We start from the raw sequence: 22,430 nt of genomic DNA, 5'->3' as shown, positions 1-22,430 counted from the left end.
GTCAGTTCACAGGCCAGGGTCCCTTTTGGGTTGGCTCTGGTGATCTGTAGGCCATCAGGCTTGTGCCGCGCTGTTCCCGAGGACCTGTGTCATCGTGAGCTCCGAGGCTGTGTTATTAGCAGTCAGGCAGAGTCACAGTTAACTCTGGCTTCAGCTTGAGCTCGGCCTGAAGATGAGTGATCCATGTGAATTGGTACCGAGTTCCCAGCTCTCGTTTGTGTGAAGAGCCAGACCTTCGTGTTGCCCCTTTGGCCCTCCCTCCCTCCCTCCCTCCCTCCCTCCCGGAGATAGAGGTGACCAGGGGTGCAGTGCAGGGCTCCGGGCAGCACTGGCCATGAGCACACCGCGAGCTCAGGGGTTTTCACTGGGGCGTTTGGAAGAATGGCACTTCTTATGTGGGGACGGGGTGTGGGATTCCCTTTAGGACATTTTATAAAGATAGATGTTCCCCTTGGGACACGAAGCAGTGAGTTACTTTTGAGCTCCAGCTGTCCTCATCAGACTTGCAGTGGTCTTGGACCTGCGGTCTGGACTTCAGTGTGTGTCGGATGGCCCCGGAGTCTCGTCTGGAGGTTTGGGTGGGGCTTGGAAGTGGCCTTCAGTTTGAGAAGTAATGTGGTGGAGGACCTGGTAATAGCTGACCTTCTGCACCCATAAGCTCCTCGTGAAAGTGGGCCAGCTGCTAGGTGGTCCCGCTTACAGAACATTTCCTCCTCAGGCAAGGATCTCTAGTGGCTTAGACATGGGTGGTTTGAGGTGCATGAGGAATCGAGTTGTTAAAGGGAACTTTTCTCTGGGTGCTGGCTGAACCGGGATGGAGCAGGTGTAGGCAGGTCACATGGGACCTAACATTGTAGATTGCCTCCCTCAACTCACTCCGACATGTGCAGTGTTGCATTCTTGTCCCTAGGTGGCAGGGGTCCTCCTTAGAGGTCTGCTGCAGATGTCTGCTGTCCACAGGGAGTGCCCAGGTGATGTCTGTGCTCAGCATTTGCCCATGTTTCACATGCGCCCTGAGCAGAGAGATAGGTGCCTGGTAGGTAGAAACTGTAGCCACCTGCACCTGGCAGGTGGTAGGTGTTTGTGAGCCCTTGGGAATCGTGGCATCCTTGTTTTTAGTAGAATTGACTTTAGGAAGCCCTCCCTCCCGCCATGTGTCTGTAGGAAATTAGTCATCTGTGCTGCTCATAGGCCAGGCCTAAGTTTGAAAACTTCATTTGTTAACATCTGAGTACTTTCAGTTTAAGCCAAATGAAAATCAATATTTTGGAAATTTTTAATAAATGTTTCAGTCTCAAATAATTGACAGATCCTATTTGCAATTTAATGCCATGAAGCTTTCATTACCGTATTGTATTGGTCCCATTTATCTTTTCAGTTTTTATAATTCAAATTCTTAACTTTTCTTTTAGATTATTTAGAAGTTCCTTAGAAATCCAAGTAACATTCTCTTAAATTTCTGCCCAATTTGTTAAGACCAGAACTTGTCCGTCCAGCAACAACGTTGTATCAGCATAACTTGACTGGGATCCTCGAGACCGCCGTCAGAGCCACCAATGCACAGTTTGACAGCCCCGAGACCCTCAGAAGGCTGGATGTGAGGCTGCTGGAGGTGAGCCATCCTCATGGGTGTGTCTGTGTGGTTCATCTGGACTCTCCTGGAAGCTGCACCTGTTTCCTGGGAGCCATGACCCCACCTGACCCTTGATACTGGTGGTTACAGGCAAGCACCTTCCCTGTAAGCCGTCCCACCTTGGGAGGGGCAACTCACAGGGCGGGGGTCCCAGAACAGACGGCACGTCACAGACACTGTCTGTTCAGCAGCAGACTGGCTTTCAGCGTAGGTGTGGGGAGTGGCTCTGGCTGGAGATGGGTGTAAACACAAGCATGTTTGCTGAGCGTGATGAGGATCCTGGCAGGACTCCATTGGTTTTCTTAAAATACGACTTTTGGAGATCTGGAGTCTTGCGAGCCTCTGGACTTGGAGCACGTCCTCACTACCTTCGTCTTGAACGCCTGTAGAGCAGCTGTGGCGTGCCTCGCCCGTCCCTCGCTGCTGAGGCGCAGAGGCTGACCCCGCGGCTCCCTGCTCTCCTGCACCAGACAGCGAGCACTTGCTGCACAGCGGGTGGGTCACGGCCGACCCTGGGAAGCCTGGGCAGTTCTGCAGCAGGCACGCCAGAGCTTTCAGTTTTCTGTCTCTTTCTGTCAACAGGTCTCTCCGGGTGACACGGGCTGGGACGTCTTCAGCCTGGATTATCACGTCGATGGACCCATTGCGACTGTGAGCGCATTCTGTGTGCTTGTCTGACAGCCACGCCTATTTTGAATGCTAAACATTTAATTGTTTAGAATTGGCTTTCTTCTCCATGAACTTGATTGAAGTGATCGTGACGTGTAGGATGTGCCCTTGAATGAATACTCGGGCCAAATCGTGTGTGAACCCTTAGTGATAAGTGCTGAGGTGCTATCGTGTTTTAAGACTCCTTGAAAATGTCATTTGTTCTACCATAGATTTCAGCAAGTATTTAATAAAGGGCTTGTTCATTTTGTTCCATTATTCTTAGATTATAGCAACTAATTTAGGATAATTTGAAAGGAACTATAAAGTGTATTTTAGGGGAATTGTATTTTCACTACTTAGATAAAGTTTGATATTGAGTATTCATTTAAACTGATGAGAAAATAGCTGTGCTATTGTTCGTAGTGCTTTTACCACACGTCGTGAGGTTCTCTTTTCTTTTTAGTTATCCCATCATAAAAGGTTGGCCAGGAGAGTTGTTGTCTTCATATCTGCAATTAAAGTGTCTCTTTCTGGTGCTCAGTTTTCTTTATTTGGTCTTGAATAAATCCTCTTTGACCATGATATCTCTTTAAACTTAGTTCAGTCATTTTTATAGCTGAAATATTGAAAAGAAGGACATTGCATTTCTTTCAACTGTTGGGACAAATATTTTGCTAAGAAGTAATATAGTTGTCTAAGTAGTTAGATTCTAAGGCTTCTTCATTAGTTCCTGTGGAGCTGGACTCCATCACTTGTCCCCTTCTCTCTTGGAAAGTCACACCCTCTGCCAGGATAATGTCTCTGAAGCTTCGCTGACAGACTTGGCAGCAACCAGGTGTGTGGTGCTGTCCATTAGCTGGAACTTCTGGCACAGTTGTCTTGCTCCTGCGTCCCTTGTCTGTCCTTCACCAGAGAGAGCTACCCCAGTTTGAACGCACAGCTGCTCTTAGGTTTACTGTCTTCTCGTGTTCGTTTTTTCCTTTGACCTATATCCTAAACAGGGACTCTCTAAGTTAGAGACCTTCATATTATCTGCTTTGCTGCTGGCTCACGTACATTTCCTGTTATTTTCACAGCCTACAAGTTTCCACAGTGGGCCTGGGGTGGGGCTCAGTGATAGAGTGCTTTGCCTAGCCTGCATCAGGCACCAGGATGCCGTAGGAGGGGTGATCACATTTTCACAGAGCGTAAGTGCCTTCACAGATAGGTAAACTGAGCACAGATCAGATCCGTGATGCCTTAGTTATTTTGTGATATTGCACACCTTGGAGTCTGCTGTGTGTGTACACTGGTACTCATGCAGTAGTGTGTTGTTAAAATCAGATGTTAGTGCAAGGACAGAAGAAAAGCACTTCATGCCATAGCGTCATTTTAAAAAACACATCTAGGACATTCCTGCCACAAACAGGTGTCAATTTGTAGGTGGTGGTGGCAGCAGCCTAGGCTGCCTCACGGAGAAAGGAGAAAGGAAGGTCCTGTGGTTGGTGGCAGCTCTGCCAGGGACCCAGCGTGGGGAATGTGCTCCTGCTTGCCATGTGGTCAGTGTGTCTTTAGCTAACTTGCCATAGCTGTAGCCACACTGGACCATTGTAAGTATTCAGACTATTACTGGAAATCGAATGATTTTTTTCAGAGAGTGAACTGTATGCAGTTGTATATAAAGGGAACTAGACGACTGTCATATTAAAAAAATCTTTCAAGTCAAGGTTTTGAAGAGAATGGTTTTCTGTTTTTTTCTGTTAAATTTACTATTATTCTATTTTCTGTTCTCAGTTCTAGTTGGCATTTTTATACAGAATTTATGGGTACACGTCTTATAATAATCATGTAATTACATTTCATATAATAGCTTCATACTAATTCTGTGATATAAAATATCACTGAAATTTTCTGTTAGGTTTTATTTGGAAAATTAATCTGAAATTAATGTATGGAATTCAGGATTCAGATTATCCTCCCTCCAAATTAGCCAAATGTAGTTCACCAAACACCTAATACAATATTTTTGGCTCACCTTGTTTTGAGCGAGCCCTAAGCTTTGTGTGAAGTCGGGTTTTGTTTCATCTGGAACTCGTGCTGAGGCGTCTGACTGCCCCACAGCTGAGGCGGACTTGGGGTCCACGGTGAGGCAGGGGCAGTGCATGCCTGGTGTTGGCAAGGGCAGGTATGGACAGGGCTCTCAGTGCCCCCTTCTGCCAGGGGCAGCAGAGGCCTGTGATCTCTGTCTCCTCTGCCAGGGACCCATTGGTGAGGTTCAGAGCCCGTTTAGTCTTCTGTGACATTGATTCTGTAGCAGGAGAGGAATTGAAAGGCAGCATTGATAGCAAAACTGCAGTGTCGTGCTTTCTTCCACGTAAGTTCAGTGGAATGTGAGTGCCTTTTTCTTAGTTAATATCCCAAGGTGGTGGTGATTAAACTGCACTTTTACAATGCAGTTTAAAACGTGTTAAAGGGCCCCTACCCTGTAATGCGTCGTTTGCATGGTGAAGAATCCTTTATTTATTACAGTACTTAAACTGATCACCCTTAATTTCTGTAATTGCTAGACTGTTAAAGGGGAGCACAGCAAAGGAGATAGTTTGGTTTTGGAGTACCTTCAATGCAATTTTAATTACTTCTGCTTCGACATCTGGTCCTCCATCAGTGTGGAGCACCTACCAGGTACTGGCACAAGGAAGCATACAGAAGGATCGTAGGTAGTCGTACTTACATGCTAAAACCGTGGACATCAAGCAGAATGTTGCAAGTGTCTGAGGAGGAGAGACATGGGTGCCACTGGGGAACAATGTGTGCCTTTGTCCTGGAGGATGGGTAGTTTGGGCAGGTGAGATGGGTAAAATAGGGCCACATATGTCACATTTAGAGTAAGGAAGCGGAGGTGGACAAGGCCAGGTCCCAGGGGTGCAAGAGCTCCCTTTAGAGCAAAGGCAGGCCTTGTCCCTGTGTGAAAATTGGCCTTTCGGGCAGGGTGTGTCCAGGTGGCTATGGTGCAGAGTGGGCACTGAGGCAGCTGGTGCCTCCTCTGCCTGCCCTCTGGGGTGGGGTGGGCTCGGGCTTCACCTCTGCAACACTCATGCTTGTGTCAGAGACTTGTTGGTTTGCAGAAAACCCTTTACTGGAAAAACCTTTTCCCACCCCTTTCCATTAAGGCACATCCTTAATGGAAGAATGACTTGTGGTTTACCTGGCTGCCCTGAGGGGCAGCAGGGAATGCCTTGCACTGTCCCCACCACAGGGCTGGTCACCTGCTTGGGAAGCCACATTCATGAGCACCAGAGGTGTTATTCAGAAGTGATGAGTAGATGCACGAAGACGGCCAAGGGGCCCTTCAGAGTGGACATTCTGCCAGGCCTTGGAGCTGCTCTTAGGGAAGCAGGTGCTCCAGCTGGATGTCCTTCCAGAAGCTGGGAGTCATAGCTGGGCATCCACACTTGGCCTGGGTCTGGCCTGGGTCCATGGTACTGAAGAGCCATTTGTAGCCATATCGCCTGGAGCCCAGTTTTCCCAGCTGCGGGATGGGTCTAAAGATGCCTGCCTGGTACTGTCGGGAGTGTGCCTGGCCTGTGAATCATCAGTACGACGGTGACCGTGGTGCTTTCCTCGAAATGCGCCGCTGTGGTTACTCGCGCACCTCCTAGAATTTGCTGGTGTTGGTTGAGTGTTTGCTGATCTTCTTTGGAGCCCGGGACCTGGGTTGGTTCAAGTCTGTGCCGAGTTCCGAGTGCCATGACCCTGTCTTCCACTATCTCCCAGGTGTTCACGCGGGAGTGCATGAGCCACTACCTGAGAGTGTTTAACTTCCTCTGGAGGGCCAAGCGCATGGAGTACATCCTCACTGACATCCGGAAGGGACACATGTGCAACGCCAAGCTCCTAAGGAACATGCCAGGTAGGCCTGACAGGGTGGCTGTGTGGGCACATGCTTGCCCACAGCTGCCACTCTCTGGTTTCTAGTAAGTCCATGGAATCTGAAGTCCATTTAAAATGATCCAGCTGAAGGGACTCACTGTTTTGCCTTTGAACTTGATTTTTGTGAAAGGGCTTACTTGTAGTATTGCTTATCTAGACATCGGTATATGGAGAGCAGTGACGGAGATTGGGGGTCTCTGATGACCTCATGGCTGTGGCGTGCCTGGTGCCTGGGAATGTTCCTGTGCAGGGTGCCCTGCATGAGGAGGCTGTGGCAGAGTCCTGTCAGTTCTGACCTTGACCTCAGGCACACAGCTCCTGGGAACAGAAGACTGCTTATGCTCCACCACCCCAGTGTTTCACCAACAGCTTCCCTGGTTCCTGCCCGCTTTACAGTGACTTTAAACAATGGACTTTCTTGAGAGTTAACATTGCACTTTGCAACTGGATTGCAACTCTGGAAAAGCCACGTAGATGTCCTGGTTTCTGTAACTTTCCTGAATACAAAGAATAATGGTTGCATAGTCTTTAACCTGATAACGAACCTGATAATGAGACATATAAAGATTGCTGGCGTGACTCTTTAGACCTGCATCTCCGCAGAGAGCAGAGCTGCACCTGATCCCAGCTTCATCTTCAAGATCCGTGTTGGTGAATCTTTATTTTCCAATCCCCCTCCGCCCCTCGCTTGGCCTGAGAGTTTGACTGTGCTGGTCATGGCATCAGCACAACTAAGGAAAGTGAGTCATGCTATTACTTTTTTAGATCATGGAAGTTTCTTTTTAAATCACACTTGTTTTTCACTGGTGTTCAACTGTTAACTAGTTAAACAATTTAACCATTTTAATGGCCAAGTTTTGCAGGGGTGGGTGGTGGTGGTGGTGGTACTGAACCCAGAGACTCTACCCCTGAGCCACATTACCAGACCTTTTTTATTTTGAGACAGAGTCTTTAAGTTGTTAAAGCTGGCCTGGAACTTAAAATGTTCCTGCCCCAGCCTCCGGAGTAGCTGGGATCACAGGCGTGTGTCACTGTGCCCGTTTTTAATCACCAATTTTAAGAAGGAAGGAAAACCATTTAATAAGTTATTGACTCATTTCAAATTCACTTAGTGTCTTCTATTCTTTTGTGGAATGTATTTAGTGCATTATTTTCCCATAAACTAGGACATGGAAATGTTTTACAGTCTTAAACTGCAGCAAAAATGCCAAGTGTCAGGATTATTTTAATGTTACAAATATTGAATGACTTTAGTTGCAAATACTTCTGAAATCTTTGTGTTGAAGTCGATCTGGCAAGAACCTTGGAGAAAGTGTCTCAGTAAATGCATAGTTCTAAAGAAAAATAAAATGCACATGCCCTTGGGTTGGTGAAAAGCAGTTATCAAAAATAAGAAAGGATCGAGTGTTTGAAGGAAAGAGTCCAGGATCGCTGCGTCTCTGCTAGCCTGAAGCTCTCCTCCAGCAGCTGCCAGAGTTCCACAGCAGTGACGCTCAGGCAGGCTGCAGGGAGGGACCTGCCTGGCCAGTGAGCAAGGGCACCAGTGGTTCGCCGTGGGTGCCTGGGGGCTGCTGTGGTGCAGAGTAGCTGCACTGGGGTCTGGAGATGCTGTGTACACAGTCCCACCTGTGCCGCCTCCGCCAGGGTACGGCTGTGTTGCCACCTCTGCCCTCTGTGCCACAGGGTTCGCTGCCACTGCTGTTCCTGACTCTCCTTGCGAGGTGTCCCTTCCTCTTCCATTCTCATCAGTACCGTCAAGAAGTGGGTTCTCAGCCACCCACCCGACAAACCAGTGTCTTGCTGTGGATTTAGACTGACCCCTGCTGTATAGAGACTTCGTCCCTGTGCCGCTCTTCCCTGTGGTATCAGTGTCTCAGGTGCCTTGCTTCTGGGGAGCTGAGCTCCAGAGCACCTTTAGGTGCTGCTGGTGGGGACTGCATTTCTCTCACTGTTTTGAATGATCAACAGTGCGTTTTGGTTTTTGTTTGGAGACAAGTAGTACATCTTTTGGTCAGTTTTCTCTGTGTCTGAACATGCACCTTGATGTCTGTTGAGTAGCTTTACAGGAGTGAGTCTTAGCATGCTGAGCTCGGCTCCAGCTTCTCTTGCCCATCCTCCCTTTTGTCATGAACTTTTTTGAACAGTCGGACCCCATCATCACCTTGCCTTGGCTGCAGTGTCATTCTGTCACTGCTCTTTGCCTGCATGGGTGATTTCCACTAATAGAAAGGACACTCTAAGGTCCTGTGAGGGGGTCTTCGTGCCTCTCTGAGTATGCCTTTATAAGAGGGGAACTGAGCAGAGTTGGGGGCTCATGGGCGTGGGCTCCGGCTGCTTCTGTGCACTGAACTCAGCACTGGTGTCCCAGCTGGTGTGCACACGGTCAGGCTGCTTTTGGGAGCCTTGCGCTGGTTTAGCTTGCATCCCCACGCAGCCAGCCCTCACTGCGCAGAAGTTGTCTCTCGCTGCTTCTGCAGACATCAGATGTTACATTCAAAGGAATTAGGGTTTTAACAAGTCAGAGTTCATTTTAATTGTTTAATGCTTTTAAAATTACTGAGAAGGGGGTGTTTTGCATTTTTATTCCTGTTTGTCTTTCTTTTTCCAGAAAATGGTTTATTGCCTGTGTTCCTGTTGGGGGATTAATGCACTTATGTTTATTTTTGAGAGGCATTTTGAAGTTGGTTATGGCGAGCATTTTCATAAGCAGAAATTAACTGTGGTGGTATCTATTGATACTGCTGGTACAGATCTGTCTCATCGGCTGGACCCTGGGGCATCTGCAGACGGGACCCTTAAGGTGCTCCTGTGAGCCGCCCGTGGCAGTCCTCCATGTGGAGGGTGGCCTTGCTCCAGCGAGTGTTTGGTGGCTTTTGTTAGGACAGTGTCCAGCCCCATCATGCCAGCGAGCGGTTAAGGGAGAAAGCCATCTGCTCGGGACGGGAGACTTTCTTTTGTTTTCATTTTTTGACAAAGAGACTAAACTGGGGGCATTTTATCCTCAGCCCTTTTTTAATTTTTATTTTGCGACAGGGCCTCACTCAGTTGCCATGCTGGACTGGAACTTGCCATCCTCCTGCTTCAGCCTCCGGAGTGACTGGGATTGTAGGCGTATGTCACTGCACTTAGTAGAGACAGAGTGTGGTGATCTGCTGGGAGGATTGTATCTGTTTCAACCTAAGATCATTTTCCCTGGATGGTGAAGTTTTTATCTATTTGCCCTTCAACTGTGTAAAACACACAGTTACCACTAAAATGTTTGTTAGGTTCAGTTAACCTAAATGGTACTGCTACTAGTGGCAGTCACGTTCCGTGAGAAAGTGGACAGTGTGGGAAGGGGAGCTCGTGGTCTTCCCCAGCCCTGTGTGAGGGGGAAGGAGAGCTGAGGCTCCACTCCACTCAGAGCAGCATGTCCAAGTGGTCACCTATTGGTCCTGGTTGGAAATGGCATGCCTGTGTTCTGAAGGAGGAAGAAGACCGCGTTCATCCTTGTGAAGAGTTGCTGCAAGGCCCTCTGGTGAGACTGATCCAGAAATTACCTCTCCCTTTGTTTTAAGATGTTCACATATTTTGTTCACAAACAAAAAATAGTTTAGACCCTGAATTTTTAGAGAACCATAGGAGAATCTTAATTCTCTACAATGTCTGGAGATAGGGAGAACATTAGTGGCAGTTTATTGCTTATTTTTTAATATTATTATAGTATAACTCTACTAGCTTTAAAGAAATGTAAATGATAATATTTACAGTAGTTGGTGTACTAAACACCAATTCATCACTTGACTGAGTGACAGTTAAAGGTACTGATTTTTCTCTGTTGTTTCTAATACTGCTGAATGAAATAGTGCTCCCAGAAGAGACGGTGTTGGGGTGTGGCTGTGTCTGACTGCTGATTGTGTCTGCCATGGGGCCCTCCGGACATCTCATGGGATGCCTGTTTCCATTGAGCATAGGAAGTGGCTGGTCCAAGAGCATGTAATTACATGTATGTGCTCAGGATTAACTCTCACGTTTGAAAATAAAAATGGAAATCTTAGCAAGAAAACAAATAAAAAAAATAGGTAATAGGAATGGAAGATGTGAGAAGTGGCCTGATATTTGGATTGGATGTTGGAAATTAGGTGCTTACAGAATTGTCAGGAGGACTAGGCTGGGCATCTGGTAGTGGCTGCCCTGGGTCTGTGCCCTCCTCTCCCAGGTGCTTGTCCCAGGTGCTGTCTTCAACCTTGCAGGCCTCACAGCCTGAACCTTGCTGCCAGAGCTGCCCTGAGACTCAGGGTGGCTTGCAATGGCTGTCTCAGGCCCACACCTGCATCGCATGCACGTTCAGCTGGGCGGAGGGACCTGAGTCTCCTGGCGCTGAGCTGTGGTGGAATCTGGAAGATGAACATGGTGGTCCGTAGTCCGACTGGGGAAGCTGGAACGTGTACCTGGCCAGCCCCCTTCTGCGCTTCTTCCTCACCTGCACCGCTGCTGACTCTCCTGGCATTTCTCCTCTGGGTTGCACCTGTGCTCAACAGCGATGGCACAAGGGTGACGGCAGCCTCGGGGAAGCGGGGGACGTTGGGTGACCCGGCTGTGTTAGAGGCTTAGGGTGAGCCAAGGCTTCGTTGCTCCGGTGGCTTTTTTGGTTCACCTTTTACTCATTATTTGTCACCTTAAGGTCCATTGTTTTGAAGTCATGATCTCTGAGAACGTGTCTGAGGTGCCTGCTGCCACCACGAGGAGGTGCGTGGCCTCCCTGCGGCTGTCCCCGGGCGCATCCTCTGACCCTTGCCTTTGAGAGGAGCGGTGGAGGCGTCGAGGGGAACGGGCGCCGTGCTTGCAGAGGGAGGAGCAGCAGTGACGCCCCTTGAGCCCAGCCAGGCAGAGGCCGTTACAGAGGAATGGCCGGAGTTCCCCTTTCCAGGTTGAAAGCGAAGGACTCCGCACGAGCGGCAGGTGCTGGAGTCGGGGATCGTGGCCGTCAGCACTGCTGGTGCCCGGGCCACAGGCCTGTTGATGGCACTGCCCAGTCCACCTGGCGGTCGCCTTCCTTCTGGAGACATGTTAGCAGCGAGGTGTCTCACACAGCACCGAGCCTCCGTGAGACGGTGCCTGAAAGATGGCGGACGTCTTCCTCTCTGAAAATGTCTTTGCACTTGCTTTGTGTGTGTGAATGAGCCCTCAGATTGTAATTGTACAAATCTGCACTAGTTGTCTGTGCCTGACTCAGGCTGTCACCAAAACGCACCTGGGGCTGCGTGGCCCCCGCCAACCTTCTCCCCGCATCTGCCTCGCACCTGGCTGTGTGGCCTCACTCCCCACTGTGGCTGGGGTGGGGGAGCGCTGACTGCCAGGCTTCTCAGGGTTGCGTTTGCACTGAAGTCTTGGAACAGCACCTGGCTGCTGGGAGCTTCACGCATGGACAGCCGGCGTGCGATGCTTGCCTGCGAAGTGGGGACACACCGAGCGAGCCCTGTGAGGAAGAGAACTGATGAGAGATTGGGGAAATGCCCTTTGAATACATAGACTCAAGGAAAGAAGCCACACGGTTGTTTGATCACATCCCTTTATAATCTGGTGGCATCAGGTATAAATACGTGTTGAGGGAAAGGGATTTGAAGCTGTGAAGAAACTGGCTTAGGATATTTTTAAAAATAAACCCTTAGTGACTCTCGGTGCTGTTCATCCAGCATCTCCTGGAGCAGGTGCCTTTGGCTGAGGATGCTGTTCACACCAAGGTTCTCTCGGCAGCCTTCAGAGGCAGTCAGGAAGCACCGACGTTTAGTCAGCTGATTCCCTGCAGTGGCTGAATGATCTGACCAGCACAATTACAGAGGAGGAAGGACTATTTGAGGGCTCACGGTTTCAGAGGTCTATGGACTGGAGTCCATAGAAGGCCAGTTCTGTTCCTTGGGGCTCGAGGTGAAGCTGAACATCACGGCGGAAGAGCACAGCAGAGGGAAGCAGCTCGCATCATCAGGAAGCAGAGACTCCACTCTCCAGATACAAAGTGCATACCCAAGAGCCACGCCCAAATTCCATTCTCCTCCAGCCACACCTACCACTTTAGTTAACCCCATCGGGGATTAATTCACTGATTAGGTTAAGACTTAAAACCCAGTCTTCTCTCCTCTGAACCTTCCTGCTTTGTCTCACGTGAGCTTTTGGGGGACACCTCACATCCAAACCATAACAACGGATGAGTCCTGCATGGCTCCTAGGTAAGCCGGGGCTGGTGGCTGGCTGCTCACTCAGTGCAGCTCTGGTGCTGGACCAGCCGGGCACACTGTATCTGTTTGGCCGTAGTATGGATTTGCCTGCTTCTGGGATTCTGTGCTTATGCAATGTCATGGTCACCCACGAAGGAAAGTGTGACTTGTGTGCATTTCAGGTGTGGGGCGAAGAGTGCCTGGTTTTCTGAGGCATGAGCAGTGCTTTGAATGAAAGAATTGAGTTGAATTTATCCTTGTGAGAGCCTTAGCACATGGGCACAGAAAAGACAAAGGTTTTTCTAGAAAGAAAAATGCATGGGTTGGTTGTACTTTAAAAGCATGAAACCAACCTAGATGCCCTTCAACTGATGGATGGATAAAGAAACTGTGATATATATGTACATAATGGAATATTATTCAGCCATAAAGAAGAATAATATTATGGCATTTGCAAATAAATGTATAGAATTGGAGAATATCATGCTAAGTGAAATAAGCCAATCCCAAAAGGCTGAATGTTTTCCCTGATAAGTGGAGAGTAATATATAATGGGGGTGGGGGTGTGGGGAGTGAGAGAAGAATAGAAGGAACTTTAGATTATGTAGAAGGAAATGAGAGGGAGGAAGGGTATGAAAAATGGTGGACTGAGACAGACATCATTACTCTGTACATGTATGATTACACGAATGGTATGAATCTAAATCGTGTGCAAACCGAAATGAAATGATGTACCCTATTTGTGTACAGTGAATCAAAATGCAGTGCGTAAAATATCAAAAATAAATAAATAATTTAAAAAAAGCACAAAGGCTAAGGAAAGGAAAGATGTGCGAACACGGTTGTGAATCGGCCTGATCCTGGGACCCTTTGAGAAGGTGTGTTTGAATGATCCGGCTGTAAGTGGGTGCAGATCCCCCATCCACTCAGGGTCCAGTGCTGGACGTGACAGATGTGGAGACAGGAACTTAGAATCCTGGAATGTGACACAGGGTCTGCTCGGGGAAAGTGCTGTAGGAGTCAAAACAGGAGGCCTCAGGCAGACCAGGTTGGAGAAGACCCCGGGGCGATGGCATCCACGTTGTCCTGGGCAGGTGCAGGTTAGGGAAGGCTCTAGGTGACAGCGAGGAGCGTGGGCCACTGTGTGCAGCTGGTGTGGACTGGAACCCTGCGGGTAGGGCCAGCAGAGGAGGAGTGGACTGGACTGGGGACACACAGGTGTGGGTTGGAGGAGGAGCGGGAGGACGAGGTTTTTGTCTGCGCAGACCCATCTGTGCACACCTGGTGGGCTGCTGCAGAGTCTTGGAGGGGAGTTCCGGGCGCTGGGGCTTAGCTCTGCCAGCCTCAGGAGCCGTGTTGGGTGGGTCTGCTCTGGAGAGATTAGACCAGCATGTCCACAGAGCCTGTTGGCAGTCTGGATCTCAGGAATCTCCTGAGAATTCTGCTTGTGGGGCAGGGGAGCCAACCCTCCACACGCCCTGCTGCTGCCAGCAGCCCTCCCAGGCTTAGTCCCTGGGAGCATTCACACCTGCTTGTTCAGACTCCTGGCCGTGCGGCCTTAGCTGGTCATGTGGCCAGACTCAGAGGACAAGGGAGTTGGGCCCTGCCTCTCTTTTCCAACCTGAATCCCCCTGTGCCTGTTTCACTTGTGTTCTGTGAGGTATTCTAGCCACGGGGCGGGTGCTGGCGGGGACAGTATGGCGGTGTGGCCTCCAGGCTGCACAGCAGTAGTCACAGCGTGGCCGCCTCAGGGTGACTCCACTCAGCTTCTGCAGCCAGCTGGGAAGCTGCACTCTCAAGCCCCAGTTCAGGTGCAGCCTCTGTGTCAGCCTAGTCCAGGTTGCTTTCCGATCTCGGGTTTCCCGTAGCAAACCTTGCCTTGGGTCGCTGTGCTCTCCCTCTGCTGAACCAGCTCACTGCCACAGCCGACCGGGCTGCAGCGGGCTCTCTCTTCTTCGTTGAGCGCGCCCACGTTTCCGAGTCCCTCCCACACTCTGTCTAATCCTGCGCTTTAGTGAAATCCCTGCTGAGGGGCAGAGCTGCTGCTGCATCCCGAGCCCTGGAGCAAGTAGGAATCACAGACAAGCACTGATGTCAGAACCCCGTGACTTTTCCATTCCAAAGGCCGTGGCATTCAGGACTCTAGAATGTAACTAGTAGTAAAGAAATCATGCACTTGAGAAATTCGGTGATTGTGATATAGGATTAATGATTTAATCTGTATGTATCTACTTTCAGAAGGACTTGAAAACCAGAAAAACATTCCTGACTGAAAAGTGAAGTGTATAAATGTCAGCAGAAATGTATAACTGTACTAAAAACGACACGTTACACAAACACTGTTGGATTGGAGGGCAGTTGGACTCCTCAAGAGCAGCTCTGGAAGTCTTTCTGTCAATGCAGACTGAAATGAACAGTGCAAACATGAGTTTTCCTGCGATTGCACTTCTTCCACTGTGTGTGGAAAATTAACTTAGAACTAGAAAATGAAGACTGGCTACAAAGAATGTTTATGTTTCTAGAACTGAGACAGAGGGTCTTGAGACAGTGGCAGGTGCGGCCTGCTTGATCATAGAGGGCCCAGAGGGGAAGAGCAGCCCCCTCAGTAACACAGGGTCTCCTGGACGAGGAGAGAGGGGCCCGCTCAGTAACACAGGGTCTCCTAGACAGGAGGAGGGGCCCGCTCAGTAATACAGGGTCTCCTGGACAGGGGGGAGAGGGGCCCGCTCAGTAACACAGGGTCTCCTAGACAGGGGGAGTGACCTTCCTGTTCAGTAACACAGGGCCTCTGAGCAGGAGATGAGTGGCCTCTGTGCATCTGCATGATGGCATGTGATTTTTGTCTGTTTCTATTGGTCCTGTGAAGCTGGACCAGCTTCCCTGGACAGCTGTCAGGAGAGGTGAGTTGACTGCATAGCTGCCTCAGGAGGGCGGAGAGCAAGGGTGGAGCTCACTATGACTGCGTCAGGGCTCTGCTCGGAGGTGTGTTCCGCTGCAGCTGGAGAGGTGGTTCAGGCGTAGATGCCATAGGCAGACCTGAGGAAGGACCCCAGGCCGTTTATTTATTAATGGAAGACTCTACCAGGCTTCTGTGACAGAATCCAGAATGCAAGAAAACCTTTCATAAATAGTACCTCAACTATTTCATATGACTTTGCTGCACTCAGAGCAGTCAAATGTAGTCACAAAGCTACGCATCTTGGACAGGTAGAGTGTTTGAACAGGCACAGATGGTCGACCACCAGCCAGGCTGTGGGCAGTAACTCGGGAAGATGAGGCTCTGGCTGAAACCCAATCTGGAGTTGCAAATGATGGTTATTTCCTGTAGAAGCTCACTAAGCCATAATACAGCTGCCCACCATTAGAGTACATTTTACTATGCTTTTAAAAGTTGAAGTCTAAGTTTAGCAGAATTGGAGCTTATTTTCTTGGGGAAAAGCATGCTTTGCACTCTGGGCCTTTAGCTGGGCCGGGAACTGAACCTGGGCTGTGGATGTCCATCTGAGCAGTGGGAGGACGGTGTGGTGGCCTGCCCTTGGAGGGAAGCAGCCTGGTGCCGGGCAGGGACTGTGGTCTGCGCTCTGGGGGTGGACCCCAGCTGCTGTGTCCAGCTGTCCAGGGTGTGGTGGGAGCACCAAGCAGTGCGTGAGGAGTCGTGGCTGTGTGTCTAACAAGTGTGTCACCGCCCTGGAGGGGATGAGGTGGACTGGCATGTGCCTGCAGGAAAACCCAGGCGTCCACCCCCGACCCGTCTATGACCTGAGGGTCCGGGCCCCAGTGCTTTCGCTTTAGGCTTGAGCCCTGGGAGGTGTGTGGCAAGCCGTTCATCGCTCGTTTCCACGGGGAACTCTCCTGCCTCCCTGCGTGGGGGTCTCCTTGTCGTCAGAGTTCAGCTTTTCAGGCACCTTCTTACTTCCAGATGCCTTCTGTCGCACGAGAAGAGTGCACGTGTGCCACGTTGTGGCAGGACTCTGCTCTGCTCCCGGCTCACCTGGCCCTCCGGGGTTGTAGATTCCAGGTTCCTGGAGCTGGATGACATCTGCTTCTGCATTTTCTCTTGCCATTTTCCAAGCACGTGGCTGGCTCATCTCAGGCTGACTGTTACCATCTAGGGGTCTTGGGTTTGTTGTTTCTGCTCAGCAAAGAACTGAGGAGCAGGACATAGACAGCAAGTAAGCAGCAGTTTATCGCAAAAGCGACAGAGACGGACTTCTCCGGGAGAAGGGGCCCTGGAGCTGGGAGTCTGGTGGGGAGCTTTGGCCTGTTCTTTTCATGGTCCCTGGAGTTTCCTCCTCTCCTCCCTGTCCACGCTCTCCTATGATAGACTGGCGCCCCCCACCCTATCCACTCGTCTGTTTTAGTTTTTCCATTGGGTCTCCCTTAGGAGCACGAGTTCAGAAGTGCCTGCTCAGGTCCCCCGCTGGTGTCCACGAGTACTTTTGTCAGGCAGGAGACCCTCCATGCTCCTCTGTTCTGTCCTGCCCGACCTCCACCTGTCACCCTGCCCTGGCTGCCTAAGCCCTCCACGTCCCCCCAGCACCGGGCCAGGATCAGGTCGTGTCACGACTTGTTGATGGAATCTGTTTGCACAGCATTCTTACAGTTCACGTGCAACGCTCGTTTTTTGTTGAAGAGTTTGTATTCTGTAAAGCTTGGGGTCATTTCTCTCCCTTTCTCCCCGACCGCGTGGTGCAGTTGAACAGGACCCCAGCACCCCACAGGGCCCTCCCTGGCTCCTGGAAAGGAGCGCTCTTTCCTTAGGCATCAGCACTTCGCTGGGGGGGCCACCTCATTGCCGTGACCGTATGTCTGTGTCCTGGAGCTGCTGGGATAAAGAATCACAAACTGGGTCACAGTTCTGGATGCCAGAAGTCTAGAAGCAAGGTGCAGCCAGGCCGGGCCGCTGGGAGGCTGCCGGAAGGGCCCCCAGGCCTCTGCAGCTGTGCGTTGGCAGGGCCTTCTTTGCAGTCTCTGCCTCTGCGCTCACATGGATGTCTTCTCCCTGGGTGTCTCTGTCTTCTTTTCTTAAGGGAAATCAAACTGGATTGTGACCCACCCTCAGGCCCTCAGCTTGCGTGACAGAGGGGGGCGGTTCTGAGGCCTGCGTGGCCTCCGTCACTTCACCCTCTCCTCTGTCTGTTCCCTCCTACACATGCAGCAGAGGCATGTGCAGGCTGGCCTATGCAGCGTCTGCTCACGGTTCTCTGCTGATGGCTTGGCCTGATGAAATGCCACGTATATGAGTGTGACAAAGTTCTGGCATGACTGAGCACAGCAAGCAGAGACCTGCACTCCATGGGCACCTTTCAGCCTTGTGACAGTTCAGTTTCACAGGGAACGCACAGTCTGTTGCACCTTGACACCTTCACAGGCTGTCTTCCTTGCAGGTGACAAGGTCCTGCAGTCTTTAAAGAAGTACCTTTTTTTGTCTCCAAATAGCTGGGGAGTCGCTATTGGTCTGTGCACAGCAGACAGGTTGCTGTGAAGAAGCCATGAACTAGAACCTATGTTTAATCATGGTACTGCATTTTTATAAAGCCGAACGTGTTTGACCTTCAAAAACGACTCCTGTTGGGTGCCGTTCCTCCTCACCCTGGTGGAGTGAAGCGCTGCTCGAGTAGGTCCCCCGGCCTGTTGAGGTCTGTCGGCCTGCTGATGGAAGGCGGTTTCCTGCTGCAGGCTCGGGAGCTCAGCTGGGGCCTCCACATGGTGCACTGCTGTCCTCAGTGTCCTCACGAGGACGCCGTCTTTTCTTGCAGAGCTCTCCGGGGTGCTGCATCAGTGTCACATTCTGGCCTCGGAGATGGTGCACTTCATTCATCAAATGCAGTATTACATCACGTTTGAGGTACGCCGACCATCCTGCTGAGCGTAGCCAGATCAGTGCAGAATTCTGCAGGAGGTAGGACCTGGCCTTCCAGAAGCCTCCACTTGTCATTTGCAGGTGCTGGAGTGCTCCTGGGACGAGCTTTGGAACCGAGTCCAGCAGGCACAGGACTTGGACCACATCATCGCAGCGCACGAGGCATTCCTGGACACCATCACCTCCCGCTGCCTGCTGGACAGTGGCTCCAGGGTAAGGCTGACTGACAGACCACGGGAGGAATGCCAGCTGCTGGACAGAGCACCTTAGACTCACCCGATACCCCTCCTGGGCAGCAGTTCAGTGATGGGTGCTTGAGGTTCACCATCTCTGAACAGAGTAGGAACAGAGGGGCTGGGAGAAGAGCAGGCCGTGACGTGCCTGAGGCGGTAGGAACATGGTGGGCCGTGGTAATATCCTTTGTGTTCCAAAGGGAGACATGATCGTGAGCCGTGCTTGGCTGCAGGAGGACAGTAGACCAAGCAGAGCACTGCAGGGTCGAAGTGGCCAGTGGCCTGTGCGGAGGTCCCAGAGGAGGTGCCAGGAAAGGTGGAGCCTTTAGGTTAGGGTCCTCTCTCACCTGTTAGGTGGAGCCTTCAGGTAGGGTCCTCTCTCGCCTGTTCTGTGGAGCCTTCAGGTTAGGGTTCTCTCTCACCTGTTCATGGAGCCTTCAGGTTAGGGTCCTCTCACCTGTTAGGTGGATCCTTCAGGTTAGGGTCCTCTCACCTGTTAGGTGGATCCTTCAGGTTAGGGTCCTCTCACCTGTTAGGTGGATCCTTCAGGTTAGGGTCCTCTCTCACCTGTTAGGTGGATCCTTCAGGTTAGGGTCCTCTCACCTGTTAGGTGGGTCCTCTCACCTGTTAGGTGGATCCTTCAGGTTAGGGTCCTCTCACCTGTTGGTGGAGCCTTCAGGTTAGGGTCCTCTCACTTGTTAGGTGGATCCTTCAGGTTGGGGTCCTCTCTCACCTGTTGGTGGAGCCTTCAGGTTAGGGTCCTCTCACCTGTTAGGTGGATCCTTCAGGTTGGGGTCCTCTCTCACCTGTTGGTGGAGCCTTCAGGTTAGGGTCCTCTCACCTGTTGGTGGAGCCTTCAGGTTGGGGTCCTCTCACCTGTTCGTGGAGCCTTCAGGTTGGGGTCCTCTCTCGCCTGTTCGTGGATCCTTCAGGTTGGGGTCCTCTCTCACCTGTTAGGTGGATCCTTCAGGTTAGCGTCCTCTCACCTGTTAGGTGGATCCTTCAGGTTAGGGTCCTCCTCACCTGTTAGGTGGATCCTTCAGGTTGGGGTCCTCTCTCACCTGTTAGGTGGATCCTTCAGGTTAGCATCCTCTCACCTGTTAGGTGGATCCTTCAGGTTAGGGTCCTCCTCACCTGTTAGGTGGATCCTTCAGGTTGGGGTCCTCTCTCACCTGTTAGGTGGAGCATTCAGGTTAGGGTCCTCTCTCACCTGTTAGGTGGAGCCTTCAGGTTAGGGTCCTCCTCACCTGTTAGGTGGATCCTTCAGGTTGGGGTCCTCTCTCACCTGTTAGGTGGAGCATTCAGGTTGGGGTCCTCCTCTCACCTGTTCGTGGAGCCTTCAGGTTGGGGTCCTCTCGCCTGTTCAGTGCTGGGGTTGGACCTAGCGCCTGCTGCGTGCGAGATGAGCGCGGCACCCCTGAGCCACACTCCAGTGCTGTCACTCTCAGTCCAGGGACGGTGGTCTCTGCAGCTGACGCTCCCTGGGCAGCGTCTGGCTCCGCGCCTTTGAGCAGGCTGCCCCGACGAGTGCGGAACACTTCCACGGCGTCTAGCGTCTGCGAGCTCTTCCCTCCGGCCCTGTGCCGGCTGCTGCGTGTCCCTGTGGTTGGTTTCTGGAGGTTGGTCTCACTTGGGACTGGGCGAGGAGGAGCACACTGCTTGACCTGCGGCAGATGAGCTGCGCAGGCACAGAACCTCGGGTGCCTTTCTTAGGCTAAGAGGCCTCGGGAGAGCCAGGGCGGTGGCTGAGGGGCGCTCCAGGGCGCTCGTTGTGGCCAGCTCGGGGCCTGCTGTGGAAGATGTCTGCCTTGGAAGCTTTCATTCTGCCTGAACGTCAGTGTGTCTGGTTAGACAACCATGGCTGAGAAATAGGGACTTGATAACACTGAATTTCACTATTAAAGAACTACTGATCATCACTTAAAAACATGCCGTGATAAAGATGCTTCTATAAACAGTGTTTTTAGAAACATATTGAAATAACTACAAAGGTAGTTTAAAATACTTGGAAAATACTTAGTAATTTAAAAGGTGTTCATTTGAAAGGTTTGCTGGCTTTGTATTCTCTTACCTTCACCAAACCTGGTTTTTGTTGACCTGAGACTGTAATGGGTTTCAGTGTGTTAGGTGGTGTGTGTATTCGTCCAGGGGATATCTGGGCGTATCCTCAGCATATGGCTGGTATGTGGGTGTGGCTGGGGAGCACACAGTCCCCACGGGAGGCCTTTGCTGTGTGTGCTTCAGTCATGCACACTGTTAGCGGGCCAGGTCGCCACAGTTAGAAAGATGAAGGGCTTTGCCAGTGATAGACCAGGGTTCGAATCCCACTCGATAGCTTTACTCCAGTATTCTCCTGATTTAAATGAGGGATCCTAGTTTCTCTTTGGTAGATGTGTGAGAGTTAAGTTATGTGGTTTATGTAGAATGTTCATTATAGTGACTGGCATGCAGGTGTTAGCTGCTACTTTTTAAAAGTAATCAAAAACCATCTTGTGTGCATGTGTGCAAGCATGTTTTTAAAAGGTATTTATCATTACTATGTTTACTGCTTTTGTTGGGTTAGCATGAGAAGTTGAGAGAATTTGCATGGAGAGCTTGGTACCTCATCAGATTAGTACTTAGCACTATTACAGTTGCTGTGACTGAATACCTGCAAGGGGGCGATTTTAAAGAAAAGAGATTCATTCAGCTTAGGGTTCTGGGAGTCTAAGAGCATGGCACCCACTTGGGCATGGCTTCTGGTGAGGGCCACATGCAGCTTCAGTTCATGGCAGGAACCTCAAGGGCAAGTGGGCGTGCATGGCAGAAAGGGGCGCAAGAGCTTAGCCTGCTCCTGTGAGAACGAGTCTGGTCAGGGAGACGTAGCCTCTGATGGCCTGGTCATCTCGTGAAGGCCCCCGGCTCCACACTGACAGGTTGGGGACCAGGTCTCCTGCACTTGCGCTTTGTGGGGTAAGCCATCTCAAACAGTGGAAGATTTTAAGTGCAGAGTACAGTGTTTTGCCAGCACCTCACGCAGAGCTCTTTCGTAGTAGGCACTTGGTAAGTGAATCCTTGGAGAATGTGGGCCGACGACTTACTGGGTAGTACTGTCTTACCCTGTTTTCTGTTGCTGAACAATGCCTGAAATGGGACGATTCATCAAGAATGAGGTCTGTTTGTGCTCATGCTTCTGGAGGCTGCACGTCCAATGGCGTGGTACTGACCTCTTCACTTCTGGGCTCGTGCTGCAGGGTGACTGGTGGAAAAGCGGCATGGTGGGTGGGGGGTGGAGAGAACATGAGGGGTGCCCTTGGTCAGGACAACCCCAGCCTGGGAGAGTGAGCTCATTCCCTAAGCCGTCTCCAGCCCTGCAGAGTGATGATGGTCCTTTGCTCAGTGTGACCTCAGGACCAAGCATTTCCCATAGTCCCTCCACCTGCAGCACTGTGAGACCGGGGACAGATGTCCACGTGAGTTGTGGAGGGGACAGACCACATCCAAACCAAGAGTCTTTCTATCCAGTTAGAAGTCTTTCATTCAAGAAGCTTAGTAAGCACTTTAATTTTGTAATAAAAAAAACATGGGTCATATCTTTTCAGGTACTTTTAAACCAACTCAGAGCTGTGTTTGATCAAATTATTGAACTTCAGAATGCTCAAGATGCAATATACAGAGCTGCTCTAGAAGAATTGCAGAGAAGATTACAATTTGAAGAGAAAAAGAAGCAGCATGAAATTGAGGTATGGTTTTTTTAGTCCAGCAATGAGCTAACTTCTTGCCATATTATTCCCAAATGGCAGCAAGTACTTTTCCTGTTGTGAACGTGGTTGTAAGAACCCAAAGTATTACCAACCTGTGACGTATGAAAAGGAAAATGGGTTCCACCATGTCTAGGCACAATCTCAAAATACAAAGCTGTTTGCATCATTCTAATAAAAATATTATGGTTCACATTTACAAATTAA

General features: G+C 50.6%; 1 protein-coding gene across 1 annotated transcript in view; it reads left to right on the top strand.

Annotated features, from left to right (window-relative positions):
- The window catches only part of TUBGCP3 (tubulin gamma complex component 3), a 90,205-nt gene that overhangs the window by 62,640 nt on the left and 5,135 nt on the right, over positions 1 to 22,430 (top strand). The window contains exons 18-23 of the mRNA XM_079137421.1: positions 1,477 to 1,612; positions 2,216 to 2,284; positions 6,038 to 6,173; positions 18,147 to 18,235; positions 18,332 to 18,463; positions 22,065 to 22,205. Coding sequence (XP_078993547.1) covers positions 1,477 to 1,612; positions 2,216 to 2,284; positions 6,038 to 6,173; positions 18,147 to 18,235; positions 18,332 to 18,463; positions 22,065 to 22,205 — 703 coding nt within the window. The remainder of the gene's footprint in view (positions 1 to 1,476; positions 1,613 to 2,215; positions 2,285 to 6,037; positions 6,174 to 18,146; positions 18,236 to 18,331; positions 18,464 to 22,064; positions 22,206 to 22,430) is intronic.

This window comes from Sciurus vulgaris (assembly GCF_902686455.1).
Source record: "Sciurus vulgaris genome assembly, chromosome: 4".
Classification (NCBI taxonomy): domain Eukaryota; kingdom Metazoa; phylum Chordata; class Mammalia; order Rodentia; family Sciuridae; genus Sciurus; species Sciurus vulgaris.
This window is presented reverse-complemented; position numbering and strand designations above follow the sequence as displayed.